The following is a 26,968-nucleotide window of genomic DNA, read 5'->3' on the forward strand; positions in this document are numbered from 1 at the left end:
AAGAAAAAGAAAACAACAAAAACCATAACAGTCCTTTGTAGTATTTGGAGACTTTGGTTGTTTTGTGTGTTGCAGGGGGTGGGGGTGTTTGGTTTTAATGATTTTTGCCTTTTGTGGGATCACCCACCCCTGTGGAAGAGTTTGGACTTAGGGCCTTGTGTGTGTGCTGGGCAAACGGCGATTTAAATGATCCTAGTATGGCGTAGTGACAGGGTACTTTTGATAGAATTTCTGACCTCTAGAGAAAAAATATTGAGAGCAAAAGGGGTATTATTAATACCTCCTTATTTCAGCACAGGCATGTGCGTGGCCCTGAAATACTCCCTGAATTAAAAATGCAAAGATGGGGACACAGAGCCTGCGTGTCTAGCAGCTGTCCCCTAAAGATCCTTCTGAACTGTTTAGGGGTGGTGGAGCCTAGTCGGGGTGTCCGCTTAAAGAAGAGGTTTGAACTCTAAAGACCCTTCTGAACTGTTTAGGGGTGGTGGAGCCTAGTCGGGGTGTCCGCTTAAAGAAGAGGTTTGAACTCTAAAGACCCTTCTGAACTGTTTAGGGTGGTGGAGCCTAGTCGGGGTGTCCCTTAAAGAAGAGGTTTGAACTCTAAAGACCCTTCTGAACTGTTTAGGGGTGGTGGAGACTAGTCGGGGTGTCCCTTAAAGAAGAGGTTTGAACTCTAAAGATCCTTCTGAACTGTTTAGGGGTGGTGGAGCCTAGTCGGGGTGTCCCTTAAAGAAGAGGTTTGAACTGAGGCGTCTTCACTTTCTTGCTTTCTTGTAATCAGTAAGTGAGTAGCTTTGGGTGACTATCATGATGCTTTTCTTCCTCACCAAGGTCCCAAACGACAAAGCCAACCTACCATGGGCTGAAATTTGTGAAACTGTGATCCAAAATAATCTTTCCTCGTAAGTTCAGTATGATGTACTACACTGTGCACACAACGTTGCCAGGCACCATATGACCTATTGGCTAGACAGTTTCAGCCTTGACTCAGACAAGAAATAGGAGGTAAATATTTGGTTTAAAAACTGAGTAATAGCCGGGCAGTGGTGGCGTACACCTTTAATCCCAGGCAGATCAAGAGTTCGATGCCAGCTTGGTCTACAAGTCGAGCTCCAGGGCAGCAGAAAACACACACACACACCCCTGAATAACAACCGTTTTAGGGCATTAGGAGAACCTGGAGGAAGTGAAGGGAGGTTTAGCACACGTCTCCCGGGTAACCATAGAAAGCAGTGCTAGAAAGCAAATAATGTCTCTGCCTCAGGACCATTAGTCATTCAGTGTAGCTGACGGTAAGGGCACTTGCTTAGCATGCCTGGGACTGCTCCAGCGCCACACAAGGAAGTTGACCCTTAGAACCAGAAAGCAGGCTGGCTACATGAACAAATTTCCTTAAAGTACTTTACTGTGGAATCTACATAAGTCGTAGAATCTAGTTCGGAACATTAGAGTTCCAGCCCTCTGCTCCTAGACTGGATCTCAAAGAAATGAACAGTTTCTGCGTTTGCGTCAGACCTTCATTTCCCCCAGAATCAGTCCCGGGTTCCCCGGATCACGGTCGAAACACGCCTGAGAAGCTGTGCCTCTACCTGCCTCCTTCAAGCGACGCCCTAGGGTTTCTTACATTAATTAGCATCTCCGGGACCTGACCTCCCTCCCGTAGCCAGTCGCCCCCCGCAGCCTGACCACAGTGGTCGCACCAGAACGCCCGCGGCTTTGGCGGACAGTTTCGGTGAGCCCCTCCTGCATCCCACGCCCCGCTTCCTCCGGCCGCCTTCCCATCCGGAACAGGGTGCCAGCCACTAGGAAAACAAATGACTTGCCGCGCGACCGGAAGAAGACGGGTTTCCGACGCCAGCTCAGGGACCTACACGTTCGCGACTCCCGGTCGCCTAGCAACCACCAACTTCCTCCTCCGCCAGGCCAGCTTAGCGATCCTCTTCCGGGGCAGAGGTCGCCCCTCTCCTCCCCTCGTCTCCTCCAAGATGGCGAGCGGCGGCAGCGGCGGCGGGGTGTCGGTGCCTGCGCTGTGGAGTGAGGTGAACCGTTATGGCCAGAACGGCGACTTCACGCGTGCCCTCAAGACGGTCAACAAGAGTAAGTGTCGGGGCGGCCCGGGCTGTCACGGGGACGCCGCCGCCGCCCCTGTCCAGCGCGCGACGCCTCGGCACAGCGCGGAGGGGATGCCCGCGACCTCCGGCGCAGCCCCTGGCCCGGGGGCGGGTCGCAGCCCCACGGCCACCGGCGGCCCCGGCTCGGCGGCCGAGGGCCACGTGTACTTCCCTCAGTACCCGCGGCATCCGACGCGAGGGGAAGGGGGCACTTAAAGAGACCGCGTCGTCCCGAGCCGCTCCCAGATGGTGCTCGGTTTCTTGTCCGCTGCCGGCTTGTGCAGAGATGTCAGATTGACTTTTCTCCCTCGGTATCTTGAGGGACGTGATCCAGACGTTGTCGTGGAGGGAACTTGTTGGCTGGGGCTGGGACAGGAGTAAGGGCAGGAGAAGGGACCTTCCTGGACACGTAACATCCATGTTGCAGACTCCAAAGGGAAGAGGCGTGAATGTCAAGCCTACCATGTATTCGTTTCCACGTACAGAGTCTCTCCGGTGGTGTTTACCTGTGTGGGTCTGTGTGTGTAGCCTGTGTGTGTGTCTGTCCGCCCGAGTGAGTGCTCCAACATTTAAAATAACATAGGAAGAAAAGTTTGATCTGTGTTTTTACTCTCCCCCCCCCGCGCGCCATAGGTGGTAATTTCTAATTTTAATTGTGTTCAATATGAGATTCCACGCGTTGTTATGCTTCGCTACGTGCCTGTATGTGGCCATGCTATATTCTGCACAGTAGATAGATTTGTGTATGTTAGACTTGGTAATTAACTACCAGATGGTTTAGCTGTGCAAAGCACTGGTTATGTAAAAAGGTACAGCCAAAACATACACTTTGCAAATTTGGGTTTTTGAGTTACTGTGGAAATAGTGATGGTGGCTACAGTGTCCTGAGGAAAATAGCTACTAATGAGAATCCTTGATCCTCAGACTTACTTGAATTAACAGTAGCCCTTAACTGACCTCCCACAATTCTCCGCAGTGTAACACTCCGCAGCAATACTTTAATCAGCCAAGATTGTCACTTCCGCAGTATATATTAATAATTTCACCACGGAGGGCCCCACCCTCCCTGGGGATTGGAGTGGAGATTGAGTGGGGGTCCTGGGGGGTCCTGGAAGGGAGTGGGGAGGGAGAGAGAGCTGGGAGTGACATGTGAAACAAGCTTGTTTCTAACTTAAATAAAATAAAATAATTTCTAGGAATCCCTTTGAATCCTAAACGGATAATTGAACTCCTAAAGTTGACCAGGAGCAAGGGCAGCTATGATCCTAGGCACTTTGACACTGACCTGCAGTTAGCATTGACCCTTGGACACCTGAGTGTGTTAGTCTCCTTGAACTCCTTGTGGGAAAGGGAAATTTTGAGTATTTCTTTGGAGCATTTCCTCCAGGCAAATCGTGTCTACATTGTATTTTGTTTTGCAGTGCCGGAAATTGGGCTTAGGGCTTATATTCCCATTTTTATTTAGTAAAACTGTGAAAGTGGGATGGATTTGAAGATGACTTCCTAAAATTGTTCTCTAGTATTGCAGATTAACAAGGATGATGTAACTGCCCTGCACTGTAAAGTTGTTTGCCTTATTCAGAATGGAAGTTTCAAAGAAGCTTTGAATGTCATCAATACTCACACCAAAGTTTTAGCCAAGTAAGTGATTCAGTCAGTTGTACTTCTGTTAGAGTTGTGTAACCTCTCCCATTGTTTTCTTCCACTAGTCACTTACTTTTGGCCTACTTTTCTTTCCCCCTTTGTTTTGTTTTTGTTTGTCATCGGTCTTTCTGAAATTGGAAGAAGCAGTAGTGACCTTTGTTCTGTTCTACTGTGCCACTGCAAGCATTTCTTATGTTTTTATTGTTGAAGCTTTTGTTTGTTTTTCTAGGTTTTCACTGTTTTGCACTTGCATATTTGCTCTGGATCTAACCCTGGCTAGCCTGGAACTCACAATGTAGCCCAAGCTGGTCTCAAACTTAAATCCTATTTTAGCCACAGTCTCCAGCTGTCCTTCTCTTGAACAACTAAGAATGCTAAAACATAAAAAATATAGAACATAAATGTGAAAAGAGCCAGGTATACAATTTATGCTTGTAATCCTGCACTCAGGAAGCTAAAATGAATTCCTAGTTTGAGGCAATCTTGGCCTATATACTAAGACTATGTTTCCAAAGTTAGGGTTTGGTGAAGGGGCAAATAATAGTTCATGGAGAGAGAATATAGAGAGAAAACAATCTTGTAGCTATCTGATGTGTGTATGTGTGTGTATCATATATAAATTATGTATGTACATATATATATTAATTATATGTATATATATATGAGCATAGAAACATCTAAATTGATAGAAGTCTTTCAGATGATGTGACAAGCTTAGCCTGACCTCTGGCCAAGGCCTTTTAGTTGTTTTATCATTTCACAGAACATTAACTTCCTGAATGGCTACTTTTTTACATTTGCTTTGATAAATTTTTTCTGAGTGGGAGATTTTAGGTGAAACTTCAAAGTAAACTTTCGATACATTCGTGTAGGTGAGTTTTAAATCTGGATATTTAAATGCTGCCTGTTTGCGTGTGTCTTTACCATTTACTTAATTATAAATACAACATTTTGCTTCTAATTATTTTTCTATGATAATTATTTGCTTTATGAACAAATACAGAAGCATCATGTAACTTGTTTTATTAGGTAGATTTAAGAAACCTTTTTCTTTGGAAACGGCATCTCATGTCTCCCGGACTGGCCTCTAGCTCCCGAGGTAGCTGAGGAAGAACTTGGGTTTCTAATCTTTACCTATAGCTCCCAGTGCTGAGATAACAGGCATGTACCACCACATCCAGCTGTGGGGTACGGGGCATAGAACCAAGGCTTTGTATATCCTAGACAAGCACTCTCAACTGAGTCACACCTTCAGTGTCAGGTGTACCGTTTGAGCGTAAATGAAGAAGTGGATATAGTACTTTGTGTCTTTTTAAGCGTCTGTGTGACTTGGGAGACAAATCACAAACTCTGTGATGACTGTCAAACAGATTAGCACATATAAGTGCTTAGAGCAGTGGTCCTCAACCACAACCCAATGTTGTGACCCTTAGTATACTTCCTCATGCTGTGGTGACCCCAACATAAAATCATTTTGCTGCTACTTTATAAGTGTAATTTTGACTATAAATATCTGTGTTTTCTGATGGTCTTTGGGGGTCGATATCCACAGATTGAGAACCACTGGCTTAGAGAAATTTGGCATATTCAGAATGTTACATTATTAGATAATAATCAGATGCTGTTTTTGTTTTTGTTTTTTCAGTAACTCTCTCTCCTTTGAGAAGGCATATTGCGAGTACAGACTGAACAGAATTGAAAATGCCTTGAAGACAATAGAAAGTGCCAATCAGCAGACAGACAAACTAAAGGAGCTTTATGGACAAGTGGTAATTACTTCTTAAATTACTTCATCCCATATAAGCCTGGCCATATCCCTACCATGGAGCAGGGATGAGGAAATCCAGCCCATCTTGATGCTCAACAAAATTAGTCACCAAACCAGTTCAAGGGGTTTGGACACACTCCGTGTTCTTGCTCTTCACTGGAAGAGTTGTATGTATAGTTTTCTATAAGCTAAGACTTCTTCAGGGTCATTGTCTGAAATTTAGACTTCTGGTCAGAATGATAAAGGCTGGTAAGCTATGTACATAGGTGAGACAGTATTTGGGGGACTTTTCTGCAATGTAGCTATGCCTATGAAAATACTCTTTTTGTATTTTTAAAACTAAATTTATTCATTTTACATGTGTGTGAGTATTCTGCTTCCATGTGTAGTACATGTACCACATGCTTGCTTTGTGCCTTTGGAGATAAAAAGACAGTATCAGATAGATGCCTAGGAACTGCAGTTGCAGATGGTTGTGAGCCACTATGTAGGTGCTGGGAATCAAACCCGGGCCCTTTGCAAGAACAACAAGTACTATTTAACCACAGAGCTGTCTCTCCAGCCCCTGAAAATATTTTTAAAGCATTTGAGACAAAATAAAGCCTGATCTGCAGGTGCTCTTAATGACGAGAGGACAAAGGTGTAAACTGGGTAATTATAGGCAAATTCCAGGACTGGAACGAAACTAGTCTCTGTCATACTTAAGGAACTAATTGATCCAGAGTAGCAGCTGTTAATGCCCTTTTTGTTTGATTATTTTGTTTTGAGGCAGGTTCTTTCTTAATATATAGCTCTGGCTGGCCTGGAACTTGCTGTGTAGACTAGGCTGGCCTTGAACTCACGGAGATCTACCTGCTTCTGCTTCCTGAGTGCTAGCATTAAAATTGTGTGCCACTGTGCCAGCCCTGTTACTGTCATTTAAGAACAGCTTGACTGAAGCAAGGCTTATGTTGTATGTGCCTGCTGTTAGTATTCAGGCATCTGTACTGTACTGGCCTGTCCTTGGAGTTCTGACAGGATACGCCCTCAGCTGCAGCCACTAAGAGCACCACCTGTGCACATTCACTATGTTCCCTTTTAAAAGGGCCCTGCCCACCTCCCATCTTCCTCTCCCTCTTTTCCTCCTCTCTCTCTCCCTCTGCCCCTCTGCCCTCTCTCCTCTTGCCTGTTGCTCCTGTCCCCGGATGCCGGTCTCCCCTCCTCCGCTTTCCACTTTATATTATCCCTTTCCCTAATAGAAAACTCCTCTGCTTGAACCCTGTCACATGGTGTGTGTCTGTCTGTCTGTCTTTCTTTCTCTCCCCTCTCTCCTCTCCTTCCCCCCCCCCCTCTCTCTGGCCCTCTCTGACTGCTATTTTTAAATTACAACACCTGGTACTACTATTACTGCATGTGATACCTGATTTCTAAGAAACAGAAGTGAAAGTTGTATATAGTGAACTTCTAGGAAATGTTATCTGTAGATAGCGTTTAATTTTTCTTCTGTTTACTGACACTTAGTAATCATTTTGTGTGACCTTTTTTTCCCCATTGTAATTCAGGTAACATCATAGATTTCTACAGGAAGAGTTCTTTTCACAACCTTTAGGCATTTAGCTGTGATAAAGAACTTGCTTGTCTAAATGTTAGCCATACTGCCTCTGCCTCCTGGCTTCAGCATCCTACCGGTGTGCGCCACCACAGTGGGTCTAAATGTTAACCATACCTACAAATGTGTACTAGCACACAAAACTAGTTGAAGATATAGCAAAGGTAAACCCTTGCCTTGCCCATACTGTGTTTTCGTTCCTTCCTTACTGGTTCCAGGAAGCATTAGTGTGGTCTAAAACCCAGGCTGTTAGTCACCTCTGGCTTCTGTGTTTGGCCCTCAGCTGTACCGCTTGGAACGCTACGATGAGTGCTTGGCGGTGTACAGAGATCTTGTCCGGAACTCCCAGGATGACTATGATGAGGAGAGGAAAACAAATCTTTCTGCGGTTGTTGCAGCGCAGAGCAATTGGGAGAAAGTGGTTCCAGTGAGTTCCTTGTGGCCCATACATCGGTGGAGAACACTGCTCTTTGCTGCTGACTGACCTTTTTCTCTGCTGCAGGAGAACCTGGGTCTCCAGGAAGGCACACATGAGCTCTGCTACAACGCTGCCTGTGCGCTGATAGGGCAAGGCCAGCTGAACCAGGCCATGAAGATCCTACAGAAGGCTGAAGGTTGGGACTTTTTACAGGTTTCTATAATTGCTGTGTGGGACATACAACTTCGGACAATCTCTAAAACTTGCATTTAATATTTTCAAAATTATTAAGTGAAAGCTACTGGGGCAATGAGAATTTTTGGAAGTCTGTCTAGCCTGTCCCTCATTGGCCATCTCTCTATTTCTGTTTAAGAATTTAAGTAGTTTCTAAAATTTAATTTTAAAGAGTAGGTCTTTGAGGGAGTTACTATGAGTACTAAATGTATTAATTGACTTAGGACAGAACAGTATTAATAAAATGATTCCTGAACCAGTTGAGGACCAGTGAAATGGCTCAGCAAGCAAGGGCATTTGCCACTAACCCTGATAACCTGAGCTCAGTCCCTGATTGATAGGAGAGGTTTGACTGCTACAGGTTGTCCTCTGACCTTCACATGACATGATATGCAAACACATGTACATGTATGAACTCACACAGAATAAATTTGGCAAATGTAAACTAATTGTTTTAAAGAAAATCCATAAATGCCAGTTTTTATTATTATATTATTTCTACTCAATACATATTACTCCTGTGTGCATGTGCACATATAAACTGTATATTTATAGTACCTCTCAAGGACATGTTGGTCCTTTTAATATGTTTCTACATATATTTCGTGCCTTAAAGCCCTTAAGAACATGATGCTAGGGGTATAGTTAGCATGCTAGATGGTTTAGATTCAGTCTCCAGCACCAACATAGAAAACGGAAAGAAGGAGAGGAATGAGAGGAGAGAGAAAAGGCTTGGGAGATGTGTAGCAGACTTAAAATTTGCCTCAGAATCACGTATAACTCTGGGTTGAGGGATCTGTCACCCTCTTCTGCCCTCCACAGGCACCAGGCACACACATGGTGGTGCACTGTCTTATTCAAGAATTCTAGAAAAGAAAAAAATTTATATTCATATAATTATATATATATGAGAGAGAGAGTGTGTTGTGTGTGATTCACATATATGTTTGCATAGAGATCAGATGAATTGATGTTTAGGAGAACAAGTTATAAACATGAGTTTCTATGTTGTTAAAGATTGGAGGGAAGAGTGTAGTCAGTAAAGTGCTTGCAATGAAGCAGTCCTCACATAAGAAAGCTGTGGTGGGGCTGGTTCAGAGCACTGGTTGCTTTTCCAGGTTTGGTTCCCAGCACCCACACAGTGGTTCATAACCGTATGTAGCTCCAGTTCTAGGGAACTAGACACCATCTTCTAGCATCCACAGGCACCAGGCACACACATGATGCACATACATAACGTACTGGTAAAACATGTATCTAAATAAAGATTTCAAACTAAAACCCTAGGCCTGAGAATGTATCTCAGTTGATAGACTGCTTGAAATCTGCTCAGAAATTGTTTTTTGTTCTTTGGAACTATGAAAAGAATAGGAAGTGCCCAATGATGATAATTTTAAAACCATACCATTTTTCTCTTATAGATCTTTGTCGACGTTCATTTTCAGAAGATTCTGTAAGTATTAAATAAAACCACATTTTATGCTTTTGACTAATAGTGGGAGGTTTCATGGGATAGATGTACCATGCATTTGGTTCTTATCTAATCAGATAGTAATTTTTTTTAGGAACTCAGAATGATTCAGCAAATCTTTCTGAGCATTCTATGTGATTTGTATTGAGACAAGAATCTTTTTGCACTTACTCTTTTATTATAATACTTATTTTTTTTGTTTTTTTGGGTTTTTTTTCTTCGATGCAAGACTTTTATTGTAGTTGCTTAATGAGCTAAACCCGTTAGCTGGGGTTTCCAGCCATGGCAGATGGCTGGAAAGACCCCAAGCAACCTTGAGGCAGGGATCTTAAAGGGCATCGTAAGGGGAGTGTCTAGGGTTATGAAACAGTCTCAGGATTGGTGCGCTTCCAGGTTTGGATGACCTGCCCTGTGTTGACTGGTCAACTGTAATACTTAGTTTTAACATTTCTCTGTCAAACACAAATGAAATCTTGTATTGGGAAACTAGAGCTTCACTCTGGGTTAGTAGAAGAGAGTGGTGGGTGCTGGGGAGATGGCTTACTTTGAGGTGATTGCTGTGTGTGTTGGTAATGAGTTTGATTTGCTGGGTTCATGGGCATGATAAATTTATTGTGGCTTGCACTTGTAATGCCAGCCCTCCAGAGGTGGAGCCTACCCTGATCAGCATATTCCAAGCAAGTAAGAGCTGCTGTCTCAAATAAGAGAGTAGATGGGATGGAAAGATGAGGCAAAGGTTAAAGAGAAGTTGCTGCTCTTCCAGAGGATCCAGATACAGTACCCGGTACCCAGGTCAGGTGGCTTACAGCCGCCTGTAATTCTCGTTCCAGGGGATCTGACATCCTCTTTGGCCTTTGCAAGCACCCCATGAACACAGTGTGTACTCTCACAGACGCATAAGTAAAAATAAAATCTTTTTAAAAGGAAAAGTAAGGGCTGGAGAGATGGCTCAGAGGTTAAGAGCACTAGCTGTTCTTCCAGAGGCCCAGAGTTCAGTTCCCAGCAACCACATGTTGACTTACGACCATCCGTAGTGAGATCTGGTGCCCTGTTCTGGCGTACAGACATACATGGAGGTAGGATATTGTATTCATAGTAAATAAATAACTCTTAAAAAAAATAGATGGCACCCAAGAAATAGCATTCAAGGTTGTTTTCTGGCCTCCACATGTACAGACATGCATGTGTGCATACCGGAACACACGCACGCACGCATGCATACATACAGAATTTAGCCTCCTGGCTTTGAATATTCATTATGAATGTGCACAGGCCAGTCTTTCTGGAAGGATTGGAGAATAATCTCAGCATATAAATTAAACATTAGCTTAATCTGGGGCATAATTAAATAAGCCATCTACTTTTCAGGTATCAGGGATTGAACCGAGGACCCTCAAACAGTCTAGGAAGCATTCTACCACACGCCTATTTTATTTGTTTATTTGTGTGTTTATTTTAGGATTTATTTCGCTTTTAATTATGTGTGTTGAGTACAGGTGTCCAACAAGTCCAGAAGAAAGCTTTGGATTCCCTGGAGATAGTTACAGGCAGTTGTGAGCTACCAGGTCTGAGTGCTGGGAACTGAACCCAGGTCATCTACAAGAGCAATGTGTGCTCTTAACACAGAGCTATCCAGTCCTGAGAAAAAAATTTTTAATGTGTTTTTGAAAGAAACCGTTTATAAGAATTTAGGGAGTATTACCAACATTTACTTTTTTAATAATACATTTAGTGATTAATCCCTTACACTCCTGCATCTGTGACCATAGTCATTCAAGATCTCCTTTCCATTTTGCCTGAAATAGTTCTCTAGTGGCAATTCTGAATTGCAAAATTGATTTCAGGGAAGATTCCTGAAGTTACATGACTATAAGGTTGTGTATATTTCAAATGTTTGGATCGTGTGGTAAAAACATGTAGATGTTTCTTCTTCTGCTTAGGATGGGACTGAGGAAGACCCCCAGGCAGAACTGGCCATCATTCATGGTCAGATGGCATACATCCTGCAGCTCCAGGGTCGCACAGAGGAAGCTCTGCAGCTTTACAACCAGATAATAAAACTGAAGTGAGTTGTTAAAATGAAGCACCCTTAGGGGGATGAGGCTTTTATTTGCTGTTTAAAGTGTGTTTTGTATTAACTATTGCTGTTCACAGGCCAACAGATGTGGCACTGCTTGCTGTCATCGCAAATAACATCATTACCATTAATAAGGTATGAATCTATGGTTTTTCTACATGTGTGTTTTATGGAACATATCATCCCAGCTTTTTGTAGGATGTGTTCTTTTTTCCATGACAAAAAGAAATTCAGGTGTAACAAAATCATAGTGGAGAGTACTTTTAACTCATTGGCAGTTTTGCTATGTTTTTTTCCTGTCCAGTTTATGGTAATAATGAAGAATATCCATGTGTTGGAGATATAAGTAGTTTGGACCTTTTTTAAGTACATGGGTGTTTTACATTCCTTTTCCAAGTCTAAATTTGGGGAGAGCAGTAATGGGGGACAAGGTATGGGCAGTTGGTTTGTTCGACTTGCCTACCCTCTGTAAAACATTACAGCCGTGGCTATAGGTACTTCTAACTTAAGGGTACTGTACTAATCAGATTAATTACCATGTAGAACATGGCTTAAATGGAAAAATAATTCAAGTTGGGATTTGAAATCCAGGTTAGTAGAAAATAAGAGAATCAGCTGAAAGAAGCCTTTGTATGAGGTCTCTAAGGAAGAATTAGACCATTGCTTCAGATACCAGTGTCTGACTCCAAAGGTTGTCCCTTGTACTTTATTGTACCTCTGTCCTGTGACAGAGGTCTCCAAATGTGGGATAGTGCTTCAACAACATCATATGTACATATGAAGAAATATGTATGATTTAGGAGTAAGGGAGGAAAGTCAAGAATTCAAGGTCATTTTCAGCTGCATGCTGAGTTCAAGGCCAGCTAGAGCTGCCTAAGACTCTGTCTAAAAAAAAGATAAAAATAAGAACAAGCTTGCAAGTGAGTGAGTTGCTTTATAAAGCTCTTTGAAAAAGAAAGTGTCTTCATAATGCTTCATGGCTTAGTTGTCGTACTTTCTTAAGAAATGCACAATGCTCAATAGTTTTGTTTTGTACCTCCGTCACCCCCTGGGGACTACATTCAGATCCTCAGTGCTAAGTACATGGTTGCCTTGCAAGAAGTTTTAGAAATTGATTCTTTATGTGTCTGCCTAGTTGAGGAGGATCTTAGGAAAGGAAAATAGTGGCTATACAACATTTGCATTGTCTGCTAAAAGTAGAGTTTATAGTGGGGTGTCTATTTTAGAAACTTAGGGACTTAGCCACTTTTCATCTACATTCTAATCAGCATGGTTTATAGACACTGCAGGTACATGTCTTTGTAGTCTTAAGTGACTAGGGTTTGTGTTTTCCAGATTTATTACTTAAAATGCACAAAACAGGTAGGCATGGTGGTTCACTCCTGTGATCTTAGCACTTGAGAATCAGGGAACTGCTATGAATTCCAGGCTACCCTGGGCTATAGAGTGAGACTTTGAAAACCAAAAACTGAAAGCAAAAGGTCTCAAAACTAGCAGTCAACAATGGGAAGATAACAAAAATCTTGCTCTTGCCTGAAGAATCTCACATCAGCCTTTTCATAGCTGTAAGAAGACTGGGAAAATTATGTGTCTAGTAGATTTGAATTGCAGAGATTATGTTAACATCTATGAGCCAAAAGCCAAGGCAAATATGTATCCATCTTGTTAGTCTAGTTAGCCCAGCCAATAGATGTATCCAAACGTTCTTGGTGTGTTTGTGTGTAATAAATGAATGGGAAGGGAAGGCTTTGAAGAGTCACAGTTCTGCTGATGGTGGGCAAACTTTTCTTCATCAGGACCAGAATGTCTTTGACTCCAAGAAGAAAGTGAAATTAACCAATGCAGAAGGAGTGGAATTCAAGCTTTCAAAGAGACAGCTGCAAGCCATAGAGTTTAACAAAGCTTTGCTGGCTATGTATACAAACCAGGTAAATGAGTATGTCCCAGGCTGACCTTATAGTACTTGGGCTTAGGAGGCGCAGTGGGTATTTGTATGATCTCTTTACGTTTTGTCTTCTTTCCTTCTTTAGTATTAAGTTTTAATGATTTTACTAAACAAATGATTGACCCACTTCTGTAAGCATATGGACTTAATAACTTTAGAGCCTTTGGGTGGGGTGGGAGGTAGGAAGCAGTCTTGTTTTCCTGTTTAACTGCTGGTGATTGATCATTGACTTATACATACTAGAGCTACGTGTCCAGCCTTTTCGTTACTTTCATTGCTTATCTTTCTGAATTAAAATAGAATCATTAAAGACATCTAAGATCCAACTTTCATTGTACTGGACATAAAGTGTAAACTTTAGTTAAGGGCTAAAATTCGTTAAAATAAAAAAAGGCATTTGGGGCTAGAGAGATGGCCCAGCCGTTAAAGGGTAGGCTCACAACCAAAGATATAAGCATTTGTTATTTATGTTTATATTTATTACTATTTTATGTGTCTTATCTGCGTGTATGTCTGACACCATATACATGTTTGCTCGTGTTAGATCTCCTAGAACTGGAGTTTGGATGATCGTGAGCCACCATGTGAGTGCTAGAAATCAAATCCAGATCTCTGGAAGAACATCCAGTGCTCTTAACTGCTAAGTCATCTCTCCAGCCCCCAAGGGATTCAGTTCTTTATCTGTATCCTAATTAAATTCTGGATTGGTGTAGAGACCATAAGATTTTAGTTAAAAAATGTGAGAAGCAGTAATATTTTTATTATCTAGAGCTGAGTTAGTTTTTCTTAATATTTCTATAAGAAATATTTCAATATACAAGCCATATTTCTATGGCTTTTCTGTTTGTTGTGTTGCTTTCTTTAGAAAGAAATTCTAAATTTCATTTACCTGGAATTTAGGTATTCAGATGATCATTTAGTCCAGTGGTTCTCAACCTTCCTAATGCTGTGACCCTTTAATACAGTTCCTCTGTTGTGGTGAACCCAACCATAATATTGTCTTTGCTGCTGCTTTATAACTGTAATTTTACAGCTATTACAAATAGTAATGTAAATATCTGTTTTCTAATAGTCTTTGGCCACCCCTGCGGAAGGGACATTTGACCCCCAAAGGGCTGGTGACCCACAGGTTGAGAACTGTTGATTTAGAACTTGCCTTTTGCTTACTCCTTTTAGGACTCTCTTAAATTCAGTGACTAGAAGTCTTGTCCTTATAATAAAAAGAGTTGGATGCCTATTTTAATTCAAGCTGATTACCCCATCCCTTTATTTTGCACTATTTAATGTTTACTTTTGCTAATGCAGTTATTAATAAAGGGGGCATCTTTTAGGCAGAACAATGCCGAAAAATATCTGCCAGCTTGCAGTCCCAGAGCCCTGAGCGCCTCTTGCCTGTGTTAATCCAAGCTGCCCAGCTCTGTCGTGAAAAGCAACATACGAAAGCAATAGAGCTACTTCAGGTAAAGACACCAAACTTGAATACTTAGTGTCAGGGAGTTGTGCTGTTTCATTACACTATAGTGTACAAGCTCATGTATCACATGGTAGCAGCCTACAAACTGATAAGTTGTAACTTTTTTTTAATATGTTGTATTATGTAAACTCCAAAGACTGCTTTTTTATTTGGCAAGCCATTCAGCTTGGATTCAGGGGTTGAACTTTAGGTTTACAGTAACACACTATGCTTGATCTCCATTTCAATGATGTATTAATACGTTGGTGGGAGATACTCACTTGGTTTTTATCATCCCAAACCAGTTGTCATGTTACATAAGTGTTTATGAGTGTAAATAGTTGAGAAAATGGACAGGATAAAATTAGGACCATCCAGAGAGAAAGTTGCCTAGCAGAGACCCCCAGTGAGGAGGGTAGTTGAGTGTCTTTAAAGCAAGTAAAGGAAGTCTGTGTAGCATCTTCATTATTTCTCTGTTAGTGGCTTTCAGGGACACTATTGTGCCTACTTATGGAGTTTGCTATAAAGCACAGATGTTGAATAAAATTTTTCCCAGCCGCCGGGCGGTGGTGGCGCACACCTTTAATCCCAGCACTTGGGAGGCAGAGGCAGGCGGATCTCTGTGAGTTCGAGGCTGGGCTGGACCGATAGCCTCCGAAACAATACAGAGAAACCCTGTCTCGAAAAACCAAAAAAAAAAAAAATTTTCCCAGCATAAGATTTTTACCTGAGCCAGGTGTAGTAGCGCTCTCCTCTAGTCCCAGCACTTGGGAGGCAGAGGCAGGCAGATCTCTATGTTCAAGGCCAACCTGGTCTATAGACCCAAGTTCTGGAACAGCCAGGACTACAGAGAAATCCTGTCTTTAAATTTTTTTTTTTTACTTTGAGCTAAATGTTGAAATCTTCATAGCTGAGATAAGTAATTGTAATGTCTTACAGTTGTATAAATTAAATGTGTATTTTTAACCCACAACTAAAAATATTTTAGGAATTTTCTGATCAACATCCAGAAAATGCAGCTGAAATCAAGCTTACCATGGCACAATTGAAAATTTCCCAAGGTACTAATATTTGACTTTAAGTTCTTTGTTCCGTGGTAAAGTTTAACTGCTGTTTCAAGCATACTAGACTCTATGATTTACAACTGACTGAGTAGTGAGGAAGTCTGCCTTTACTTGGATTTGTCCTGGACTGTTAGAATAATTCTCAAGCCTTAAAGGTCCACAAGCACAGGATCCCTTTGTTGCAGAGCAATACATTACGTTTCCTAGGATGTCACATGTAGAGAACCCTGCCTCTGAGATTGTAAGAAAGGAAGGAGCTCCTTTGCTTTGTCCTTTGCAGTATTTCATAAAAAGTTAAGAAATGTCATATATTTGATATCCAACAGAAAACTGCATGGTTTGGTTGTTCTTAATTAAGTTTGGTTATGTAGAATTGAGTTGTCTAGTGTCCTAGTTGCTATCTTCATGTAGCTATTTGAATTAACTAATCAGAATTGAATAAAATGTATAGCTAGGCACGTGCCTACAGTCCCTGTTCTGTGAAGACTGAGGCAGAATAAAATCTCTGCCTTAGTGATTCTGAGTTTTAGGAAGACAGTGTGAAGCCTGAGAACTCCTGCTGTGTTAGGAAGACAGTGTGAAGCCTGAGAACTCCTGCTGTGCCGCAGGAGGTGCTGAGTTCGAATCCCCAGCCCTCACATAAAATACTGAGCTTGGCTGTGCATGCCTGAGACTCATCTACCGTTAGAGACAGGATTCCAGGAGGCTGCGTACTGCACAGCAGGCTTCTGCACAGTAAGCTCCAAGGAAGACAGCTGACGTCCCCCCTCCTCCATGTTTGTGCATACAGTCCCATTACCGTACACTCACTGGGCACATATATGCACCACACTCAAAGCACACAAGGCAGAGCCAAAAAAGATGTTTTTACAAATCAGTTTCCTCACTTAAGAAATGAGCAGTTAGAGACACTGGAGGTACAGTTGGGGATCTCTTCCCCAGGGAACAATGGTAGAAGTAAACTTTCTTGTATTTTTTCCACGATGTGCTTTATTCACTGTGGTGCTGATTCTGTTTTTAATCTCCTTAGGTAATATTTCCAAAGCTTGTCTAATATTGAGAAGCATAGAGGAGTTAAAGCATAAACCAGGCATGGTAAGTTTCTAAGTGACACTTAGAAGACGATATTCTCTTTGATTTCTCCTGTTTCCTTATGTGTTGATACGGCAGGACTGGCATTTAGAATAATAAGAGTCACTTGTCTGGGATATGTTTCATCCTATCCTCTAGTAGTCAAATGTATTAGTCTTGTTGAAGCCCCACATTACCCACAAGGGCAGCCTCAATCTCAGATCTGTATATTTTTTCTTGTCATTGTAACTGTTTGGTTTTTTTATGTTTTTGTTGTTTGTTTTTATTAAAATAACTTAAAAGTAGTGGTCAGGAAATTTAGATTTTTAGTTCTTTTCAAATATTACAAGGTTTAAGCCAGGGACCTTTAGTCCCAGCACTCAGGAAGATTTGAGTTTGAGGCCAGCTAGGACTGCAAAGTGACCCTGTCTCAAAGAGCCAAGTTTATATAGCTCAGAATGCTGCAGGTTTATGTAGCTGCGAGTGTCTTTTTCACAGTCCACACTGATTGGGCGGTGACAGAACATGCATCTATTGAGCAAAGCCTGCTCCGTCCATGTGTCTGTTCTCTAACACAGCTTGTTCACAACACTGATAAGTGTGTACTGTCTTCACGATGTTTTCTCTCCGTTCATGGTTTAAGGCTTGTATTGTAGCTTTGTTTTGTTTTGTTTTTATTAGAATTGTACCATTATATGACTGAAAGATCTGGTCCTTTGCTGTAAGGAATTTACCCATCTCTTCTGAACTGTTGAACTTATTGCCATAGAGGCTGTGCAAGTACTCTCTTGTCATACTCTTAGTAACTGCAGTTTCCATAGAGGCTGTGGAAGATATATATGTATATATAGTTAATAACTGCAGAATCTCTCGTTGGTACTGGTTACTTGATCTAGTCAGTTTCCTGCTGCTGTGGTAAAGTACTGACCAAAACCATTTTGGGGAGGAAAGAGTTCATTTATCTGGCTTACAGGTTACAGTAAACCAAATAAATAATTGTGGGGAGGCCTGGAGGCAGGAACTGAAGCAGAGGCATGGAACACCACATTCTGGCTGAATGCCCCAAGCTCGCATTCAGCAACATTTTTTCATATTGTCCAGGACCGTTTGCCCAGGGATGACACCACTCACAGTGGGCTAGGCTGGCCTACATCAATCATCAGTTAAGAAAATATCACACAAACATGGCCATAGGCTAGTCTGATGGAGGCAATTCCTCAGTTGAGGCTCCTGCTTCCAGGGTGTGTCAAGCTGATGTCCAAAGTTAGCCATCACTCTTGTGTCGTCTCTCTCTTTGACCATGTGGCCAGACTTTCAGTTTTAACCAAACTTTTTTTCTTTCTTTCTGTTTCCTGTCCTTAACTGTTCCTATGCTCTGTAGACCAGGCTGGCCTCAAACTCAAAAAGGTTGCTCGCCTTTGCCCCCAAGTGCTGGGATTAAAGGCGTGCACCACCACTGCTCAGCACATTTTCAATTTTTAAAAGCTGTGTTCTAAGAATGAATGGCATGTTTTGTCCATTAACTTACTCCTTTGCTGGACAGGTATCTGCACTAGTGACCATGTACAGCCACGAGGAAGATATTGATAGTGCCATTGAGGTCTTCACACAAGCTATCCAGTGGTATCAGAACCATCAGGTAAAGGAATGGAGTGAAGTATTATAAGGGCATAGCTTTTCCATAAATAATAAAATATTCTACTGAGCCACAAATTTCAGAACTGAAATATTCTGAGTCACTATTTTAAAAATGGAAGGCTACCAGACTATCATTAATTTGTAAAGTATGCCTGGTCCAAATAAAACTGTTAGACATAAGGAACAGTTGCAAAATGAAACAGAACAGTTCATTTGTGTTTTTAGAAGCTCTTTCCTGTGTATGTCCATGCCATATATATGCTCAAAAAGTCATGGTATAATTGCATATTATAAGGATCTAAGAGCCCATGAATGGCTGGTTATTAGAAGAGCAGTAAATGGAATGAGTATTATATGTCTTATGTAGTAGGAACATCTTCATTTTTTTCCTGTGTCAGTTTCTGCATGGGTAGTATCAGCTTACTCCCTACAAGTACTACATACACATTACCATACACACACATACAAGTTGCATTTACAGTTGTTAACTTAGCGGTGGGAGGGCACCAGTGTTTTGGAATGTACTGTGTTGAATTACTGTTTGAGAATGTGCCATATCTTTTATGATTTGATTTTAGGAGCATATTGTTTTCCTTGGGTGAGTTTTTCTGCTGGTGCTAGAGATGGACCACATACTAGACATCCTAGGCAAGCGCACTCACTAGCAGACCCAAATTCCCAGCTTGTTTGTTTCTGTGTGCGACCAAAATAGAAATGGATTAGGTTCGTTTCATAAACTGATTACTTGTTCTTTCACATACTTAGTAAAACTTAAGATGAGGAATTTAGTGAACCAGTCCCTTCTAAAGGGCTGGTAAATAGGATTTCACTGACTGGCTAGATATTTCACTTAAGACTTTGGTTTGTTGAAACTGTAGCCCAAGTCCCCTGCTCACTTGTCACTGATAAGAGAAGCTGCAAACTTCAAGCTCAAGTATGGACGGAAGAAGGAGGCAGTTAGTGACCTGGAACAGCTGTGGAAGTAAGTCTGAAAGTGGCGGGAAACCACACTGCACGTGAAGGGCGTGCTCTTTGTTTGTGATAGTGTCAGCTTTGTGAGCTGCTTACTAACTTTGTTTCTTCTTTTAGGCAAAATTCAAAAGATATTCACACCCTAGCCCAGCTTATTTCTGCTTACTCGCTTGTGGATCCAGAGAAAGCTAAGGCGTATCCTTCATTGCATGGCTCTCCATGGAGCACCAGAGCTCTGCCAGTACTCGCATTGGGAACAGATGTTTTTCTGCTAGAAATTTCAACTCACAGGCTTGCTTCTGCCTAGTGAAAGCAAAATTTTAACAATGTATTATTATGACTGAAAACTAGTAATGAAGTAGGGGAGAGGGTCACATGTCCATCACCAACAATGCTGGTGAGATGATTTAGAGACAAGACATGGTAGTGTATATCTAGCACTTGGGAGGCAGGGGCAGGAGAATCAGGTCATCCTTGGCCATATGCTGAGCTCAAGACTAACCTGAGCTCAAAAAAAATGAAAAAAGGAAAGAAAGAAAAAAGTTCAATATGCTGGTTGGTCAGTTTTGGCTTCTGAATCTACGCTGACGAGGCTGTATCCCTAGAACTGACTTGCGTATCAGATGCTAAGAAGCTACTAGTCACAGCATCTGTACTGAGACACCCTCCCTATGCATTTGGAAGGTTGGGAGTCCTCTAACTACATTACTGCATGAGTTAAGGAATACACGATTAGTTTTCCTTTCACAATACATACTGAGTATTTGATGTAGCATGTTTTCCTATAGAAGATTTAAGATGCTTTTGATAAAGGCCGTCAGGAAAAGACAGTATCTTCCTGTTAGCAGAGATGTGTTGACAGACTTAAACCTGTGTGTGTTGTGTTCCTGAACACCTGTCCTGCTCCAGTCTTAGCAAACACTTGCCGTCATCTGATAGCATGTCTCTAAAAGTGGATGTTGAGGCTCTTGAAAATTCTCCTGGTGCTACGTATATTCGGAAGAAGGGTGGAAAAGTGACTGGAGACAGTCAACCAAAGGAACAAGGGTAATGTTTTCCTAATTTAGAATATTTTTGAAACATTTTCTCAGGCTGACTTAAAATTATGTAAGAGAACTTTGGTGGGGTTGGGATATGAATCAGTTGGTAGACTGCCTGCCCAGGAGGCGCTAGGTTGAGCCCCTATCCATCCCTAGTATCATATAAACTGGAATGGTGACACCCAGGCCTGAAACACCAGGATCAGAGTTCCAAGTCATCCTTAGCCTCAGCCAGTTCCTCCATCTGGAACTAAATGAGATCCTGTCCAAAGACGAAACCTGAAATTTCATTAGGAATGAAAACTTCTATCTTTTGTGCATGTATTATTGGGTACACCTTTCGTGTGTGTGCAGAGGCCAGAGGTTAATATCAACCACTTTCCACATTTTCTGAGACTGGGTCTCCCACTGGATGGAGCTTACCCATTCAGCTCACCTATTCACTGTAGCTTGGTTGGCTGGCTAGCCATGAAGATCCCCAGCCTGCAGTGGTACAGAGTAGTTTGCCACTGACCCAAGCCTTCTGTGTGGGTTTTAAGGAACCTCAGATCTCTGTGTAGTAACAGTTTACAAACTGAGCCATCTCCCCAGCCCAAAATACCTCTTGATAAAAATCCCATGTGAATGAAACCGTCTTGTTTCTTCTTCTCTTTTGCTGTTTCTACCTTTTACTCATTTCCACCTATCCTGCCATATCAGAACTAGCCTCTGATAGTATCAATATCCTTCCAAATCTTTTCTCCCAGTTTACACATAACAGAAAGTTTACATAACTTTTTTCTTAAGGCAGCATCTCATTCTGCAGCCTACAATGGCCTTAATTTTGTAGCAATCCACCTACCTCAAAAGTACCCAAATGCTAAGATTGCAGACATTAGCCACTACAACCAGCCTTTAATTTTATTCTTTCTATACAAAATATGGAACTAAGGGCTACTGAGATGAATCAGCTGTTAATTGTGCTATGCACTCTTCCAGGGCACCTGAGTTTGGTTCTCAGCATCCATGTTGAGCTGTTTACAATCACTTATAACTCAAGCTCTGTGGGATCTGATACCCTTTTTGTGGATTCCAAAGGCACTGACAGGCGTGTGGCACACACATATACGTATACATATATATACATATTGGGGTGGGGGTTCTCACTATGTTGCCCTGACTGACCTGGAGCTATGTAGACCACACTGGCCTTGAACTCAAAGAAACAGATCCACCTGCCTCCCAAGAGCTGAGATTAAAGATGGGTGTCACCATATCCAGCAATAAAAATGTTTTTTTAATGTTAAGATTTTTGTTTTGGGGGTGAAGCAATGGCTCAGTGGTTAAGAGCAGTAGCTGCTCTTCCAGATGACCTGTATTCAGTTCCCAGCACCCACATGGCAGCTCACAACTGTCTGTAGCTCCACTTCCAGGGGATCCAACAGCTTCACACCAATGCACATAAAATAATAAAAAGAATAAACAAAACATGGAATACCAAATGTTCCTTTTATAATTTTTCATCATTGGTTTTTTGTTTGTTTGGTTTGGTTTTTTGTATGTTCATTGTTGTTTTGTCTGTGTGTGTGTATGTGTGAGGGTAGTAGATCCCCTAGAGATGGAGCTATAGACAGTTGTGAGCTGCCATGTAGGTGCTAGGAATTTAACCCGAGTCCTGTAAGAGCAGCCAGTGCTCTTAACTTCTGAGCCATCTCTCCAGCCCTTATTTTCATATTAAAAAAAATTTAAAAGAAGCCTCAAATGCTACAGTTTCAGATTCCATCATTTCAGCTGATTCCAATTTAAAGCTTTTGGGGATTCCCTCCAGAAGTCACTCACACAAAAGTAGAAGGAGAGAACCAACTCTACAAAGTTTTTTTTGTTTGTTTGTTTAGTTGTTGTTGTTGTTGTTTTGGGGCAGGGTTTCTATGTGACTTTGGAGATTATCCTGGAACTCGTTCTGTAGACCAAGCTGGTCTTGAACTCACAGAGATCCGCCTGCCTCTGCTTCCCAAGTACAGGAATTAAAGGCATGAACCACCAATGCCTGGCATCTACAAAGTTTTCTTACCTCTAAACATGTGCCTTGACATGACAACCCACAGGCACACATCATTCACACAGACTTACACATAATAGGTGATTTTTTTTTTTAAGGGAAAAGTTTACGGTGTGATTGAACTTGAATTATTATTCCAGCTACTATGTTGAGTTTTTGAGCTGGTACCAAGTCTTATTACATTTATGGGAACATACCCATCTTGTTCTTTTGTGCATATGTAATGAACTATGTTTTATCCCAATGATGATAATGATTCTCGATTTCTTTTTAGACAGGGAGATTTGAAAAAGAAGAAGAAAAAAAAGAAAGGTAAGACTAAGGAAAAAATACACAGATTTCTGTATTGTTTGAGATAGATTTTCAAACCCTTGTTAAATGAATTGCCAAAGGTCCATATATTTTCCAAGTTCTAAATGTGTATTATTGCTATTTTAGTGGCGTTTACAGAAATTATTCAAACTAATGTATACTAGGTAAGACATGATTTCAGTAGCCCTGTTCCTATAATAGTGCCTCATTTTTTTCTTTAAAATGTGTCATTTTGTTAGATAATAATTATAAATTTTTGTAAAGTTATGTCTGGAAAATGATTTTCCTTACGTGTGGTGGCTCAAGCCTCTAATTCTAGCGCTGGGAGACAGGTCCTTGTGAGTTCAAGGCCAGCTAGGGCTACATAGTAAAATCAAAAACAAGACAGGCAAAAAGACTTTCTCATACAGATTTCAGTTGTGTTATTTAGTCCAAATCATGAACACATTCTTTAAACAAAACAAGCTTGAAACTATTTTAGGTATATTTCTCATTTGCCAATCGCTTCCAGGAAAACTGCCTAAGAATTATGACCCAAAAGTTACCCCGGATCCAGAAAGATGGCTACCTATGCGAGAACGTTCTTACTACCGAGGAAGAAAGAAGGGTAAAAAGAAGGACCAGATTGGAAAAGGGACACAGGGAGCAACTGCAGGAGCCTCCTCCGAACTGTAAGTTGTGGCTACAGAACAGGGTCCCTCAGAATGTAGTTCATCTTGGAGGTTGACTCTAGTATTAGGGAGACTTTGTTTATATGTGGTACAAGTCCTACAGCCTTGATAAGTATTGATGGTATGTGACAGGAAGAAAATATGCTGTTTGATTTTACTGCAAACACTAAAACTATGAGATTATATTGTTAAAAACTAAGTATTCTTGGAGCTGTGAGAATGACCCAGTAATGGAACCCTTGCCTAGCATGTGTAAGGCCCAGGGGCTAACCCCTAGTACTACAAACCACAAAACAGCCTGTAATTACATTTAGTTCAGAAACTAAAGATAATGAATCATTTAACTGTGTGGTAGATAGGTAATACCTAGGAAGAAGAATTTAAAATGTAAATTATTTCTTTTTTTGTTTGTTTATTTTGTTTGGTTTGGTTTGGTTTGGTTTGGTTTTTTGAGACAGGGTTTCTCTGTGGCTTTGGAGGCTGTCCTGGTACTCGCTCTTTTAGACCAGGCAGGTCACAAGCTCACAGAGATCTGCCTGCCTCTGCCTCCCAAGTTCTGGGATTAAAGGTGTGCACCAACACCGCCGGCTCTTTTTTGTCTGCTTGCCAGAAGAGGGCACCCTATTTCATTATAGATGGTTGTGAGCCACCATGTGGTTGCTGGGAATCGAACTCATGACCTCTAGAAGAACAGCCTGTGCTCTTGACCACTGAGCCATTACTCCAGCCCAAAACGTGAATTATTTCTACATAGAACTATATCATTGAAAGTTGATTTTCTAGACTTAGTAAATTTGGCATGTAGTATATATTATTTTCTTTAGTTATAAAATGGTTAAAAATATTCAAAAGGAGTGGACAAAGATATGGTACGCCCATCCTTAAAGTGCATGGGAAATTATTGGGTGTGGAAAGTGAAATCCATGCACATACATGATTATACCTTTTCCTAAATTTCTAAATGACTAAAAACCTTTCTGGTTTGATGATTTCAGGGATGCCAGTAAAACTGTGAGCAGCCCACCCACCTCCCCAAGACCTGGCAGTGCAGCAACGATATCGTCCTCTACAAGTAACATTGTGCCCCCACGACACCAGAAACCCGCAGGGGCCCCAGCAACAAAAAAGAAACAGCAACAGAAGAAAAAGAAAGGAGGCAAAAGTGGCTGGTGAAGACAATGTACTTGTTGCAGGCTGTTCTTATCCAGTGTCAGTGACATTAGGAGCATAATAAAGGTAACACAGCAAGAACGCAGAGCTCTCCCTCCTCCATCCCTAGTCCAGAACTGATTCCTTACATTCAGATGGGAAAACGTCCTCAAACTGCCTAATCAGATTTGGCCTACTTGTACCAAATAGCTTTACGAAGACTGAAGATGACCGAGTGTTGAGGCACGTTATCTAAGGTTTCCCAGGATTAAATGGAAAGTGTTTCCTGTTTCAACTAGTGAAGATATGTGTTCCTATCCAAGTCTCACCTTAAATTATGTCTTAACGAGGCTAAAGGTGGCACCTTCTGAGCATTCCACCTAATTGTTTAGGACTATCATGTGATGAAAAGGGATCTTAGTGAATGAAAGACTCGGTGTCTAAAACAACTTTCATCATAATCCTCTGTCCTGTGATGCTGGAATTGGGACTCCTTCACATGTATGTATATGTGGACACATCTGACTCCTTTGTACCCTTGTCACCTTCATTTTCAGATTATGTTAACATGCTGATTAGTTCCACTGAAGACCTCAAGAAAATATATCAATGTTACAAGCAGTTGATGCTTAGACCCAGTGTTCTGAGGGCAAATGGGTTTGGGCTTCTTAATCAGAACACTTAATGGCCACTATCAAGAACATAAACTCTGACTTCTTTATGTTAAGAGGGAACAGTACCAGGCGGTATTGAAACTCACAAGAGCATTTGGCCCAGTTAGCATTCAGATGGCACCCCTTTCTGGTTATGGGACATGACCTTCCATTACCTTTTTCAAAGTAATGTGGTTTGCAGTCACTTTGTGGTAACAGTGTTGCTCTTGTCTTTCATTGCTAGCTGGCCACTTTCCTACTCAAACAGTTGTGAGACTCACCTGGGGTGCCTCCCCATGTTTAATATTCATTTATGCCACCCAAGCTATCATTTATTTCACACTCTATTTCCTCATGATCAGATTACTCTGCCCTTGTTAATAAAAGTGCTGCTGTGTTTGAGCATTACCTATTGAAACTTCTTCAGTGAGTCTTTACAAGGCTTTCCTGCTCTATGGGATTACAAATGGGGATTGCCTAAGTGGCATCTAAGAACCATTTACACTGCTCTCCAGAGAACAGTCTTGGTGAGACTGAATAACCTACTACAGGAATGATTGTTGTTTAGGATTCTATTACATCTCCTATGGTTAAAGGTAATTTTCTCAAGTTTACCAACAGAATCTTCATGAGATTTACTGAACTTTGAGAATTTTGAGCTATGACACCATGGTGAAATACATAGTATTCTTACTTGGGCGTTATTAGTAGCAGTTCGTATTGTCATTGCTAAACCACAGAAACCTCATTTCTTTAAGTTATTTAAGTCTAAACTTCATCTGTATTAACATTCTAGTAACTATTGGGTAAGTCACTAACCAGTACATACTGGGGAGTGTGTGTGTGTGTATGTACATTTATAAAACCCAGTATGGAGCTGGGCAGTGGTGGCCTTTAATCTCAGCACTTAGGAAGCAGAGGCAGTCTCAGTGAGTTTTGAGTCCATCCTGGTCTACAAAGGGAGTTCCAGGACAGCCAGGACTGTTACACAGAAAAACCCATCTGGGCTGGGGGTATGAAAAACAGCCACTCACTGGGTTACATTTTAAAATAAATTCTAGCAGTGAATAAATGTGAATAAAAATGTTTCAAGTATTGGCATCTATGGAGGATTTCCTTATTGATATATCTAAGAATTTTCTTTTAAGCTGAATATCTAAAATTACCTCCTGACCCTCCCAGCAAAACTCCAAATCTAGTGGGATTGAGAGAACTCTTTAAAATGACAGTTCAGGGGCTGGAGAGATGGCTCAGCAGTTAAAACTAGCACCAGCTGCTCTCCCAGAGACCCTGAGTTCAGTTCCCAGCACCTACCTACAGGGTGGCTAATAACTGTCAGGATATGACAACCCCATTGGCCCCCTCTGGCACTACACATGTGATATACATACACAGCATGCAAGAAAAATACCCATAAACATAATAAATCTTTTTTGAAAATCCAGCCTATTGGCATGTGCATCAATGAACAGAAGCAAACCTTTTTATAATGTGTCAAGCCTAGCATTTTCTTTTTTAGCATTTTTTATTATTTTGAAAAATTATTTGTTTATTCTTATTTTAATATGCATTGGTGTTTGGCCTGCATGTATGTTTGAGGGTGTCAGGGCCCCTGCAATTGGAGTTACAGACAGTTGTGATCTGCCATGTG

At 41.5% G+C, this 26,968-nt stretch overlaps 1 protein-coding gene and 1 long non-coding RNA gene across 9 annotated transcripts in view; one reads left to right on the top strand and one right to left on the bottom strand.

The window, feature by feature from the left end:
• Positions 1–26,968, bottom strand: part of LOC121140848 — a 37,342-nt gene that overhangs the window by 8,279 nt on the left and 2,095 nt on the right. For 2 of the 7 annotated variants that reach the window (XR_005877798.1, XR_005877799.1), the window contains exon 1: positions 1,701–1,865. The exons of 4 other annotated variants lie outside the window; for them this stretch is intronic. This is a non-coding gene — a long non-coding RNA (uncharacterized LOC121140848). One more of the 7 variants, XR_005877797.1, reaches the window with a different exon arrangement.
• Positions 1,964–25,725, top strand: Srp72 (signal recognition particle 72). 2 transcript variants are annotated; one of them, XM_005080760.4, is made up of 19 exons: positions 1,964–2,097; positions 3,632–3,752; positions 5,401–5,524; positions 7,395–7,538; positions 7,614–7,725; positions 9,185–9,216; positions 11,175–11,299; positions 11,389–11,446; positions 13,108–13,239; positions 14,588–14,716; positions 15,698–15,770; positions 16,804–16,868; positions 18,388–18,483; positions 19,361–19,464; positions 19,572–19,649; positions 20,364–20,501; positions 22,807–22,844; positions 23,356–23,515; positions 24,511–25,725. In XM_005080760.4, the coding sequence occupies exons 1-19, from the start codon at positions 1,986–1,988 to the stop codon at positions 24,686–24,688; spliced, it is 2,019 nt and encodes a 672-aa protein (XP_005080817.1). In that variant the 5' UTR covers positions 1,964–1,985; the 3' UTR covers positions 24,689–25,725. The 2 variants fall into 2 exon arrangements, with proteins under 2 accessions (XP_005080817.1, XP_040603188.1); XM_040747254.1 differs by lacking the exon at positions 1,964–2,097 and adding an exon at positions 2,432–2,621.

This window comes from Mesocricetus auratus, unplaced genomic scaffold (genome assembly GCF_017639785.1).
Source record: "Mesocricetus auratus isolate SY011 unplaced genomic scaffold, BCM_Maur_2.0 Super-Scaffold_100006, whole genome shotgun sequence".
Taxonomy (NCBI): Eukaryota; Metazoa; Chordata; class Mammalia; order Rodentia; family Cricetidae; genus Mesocricetus; species Mesocricetus auratus.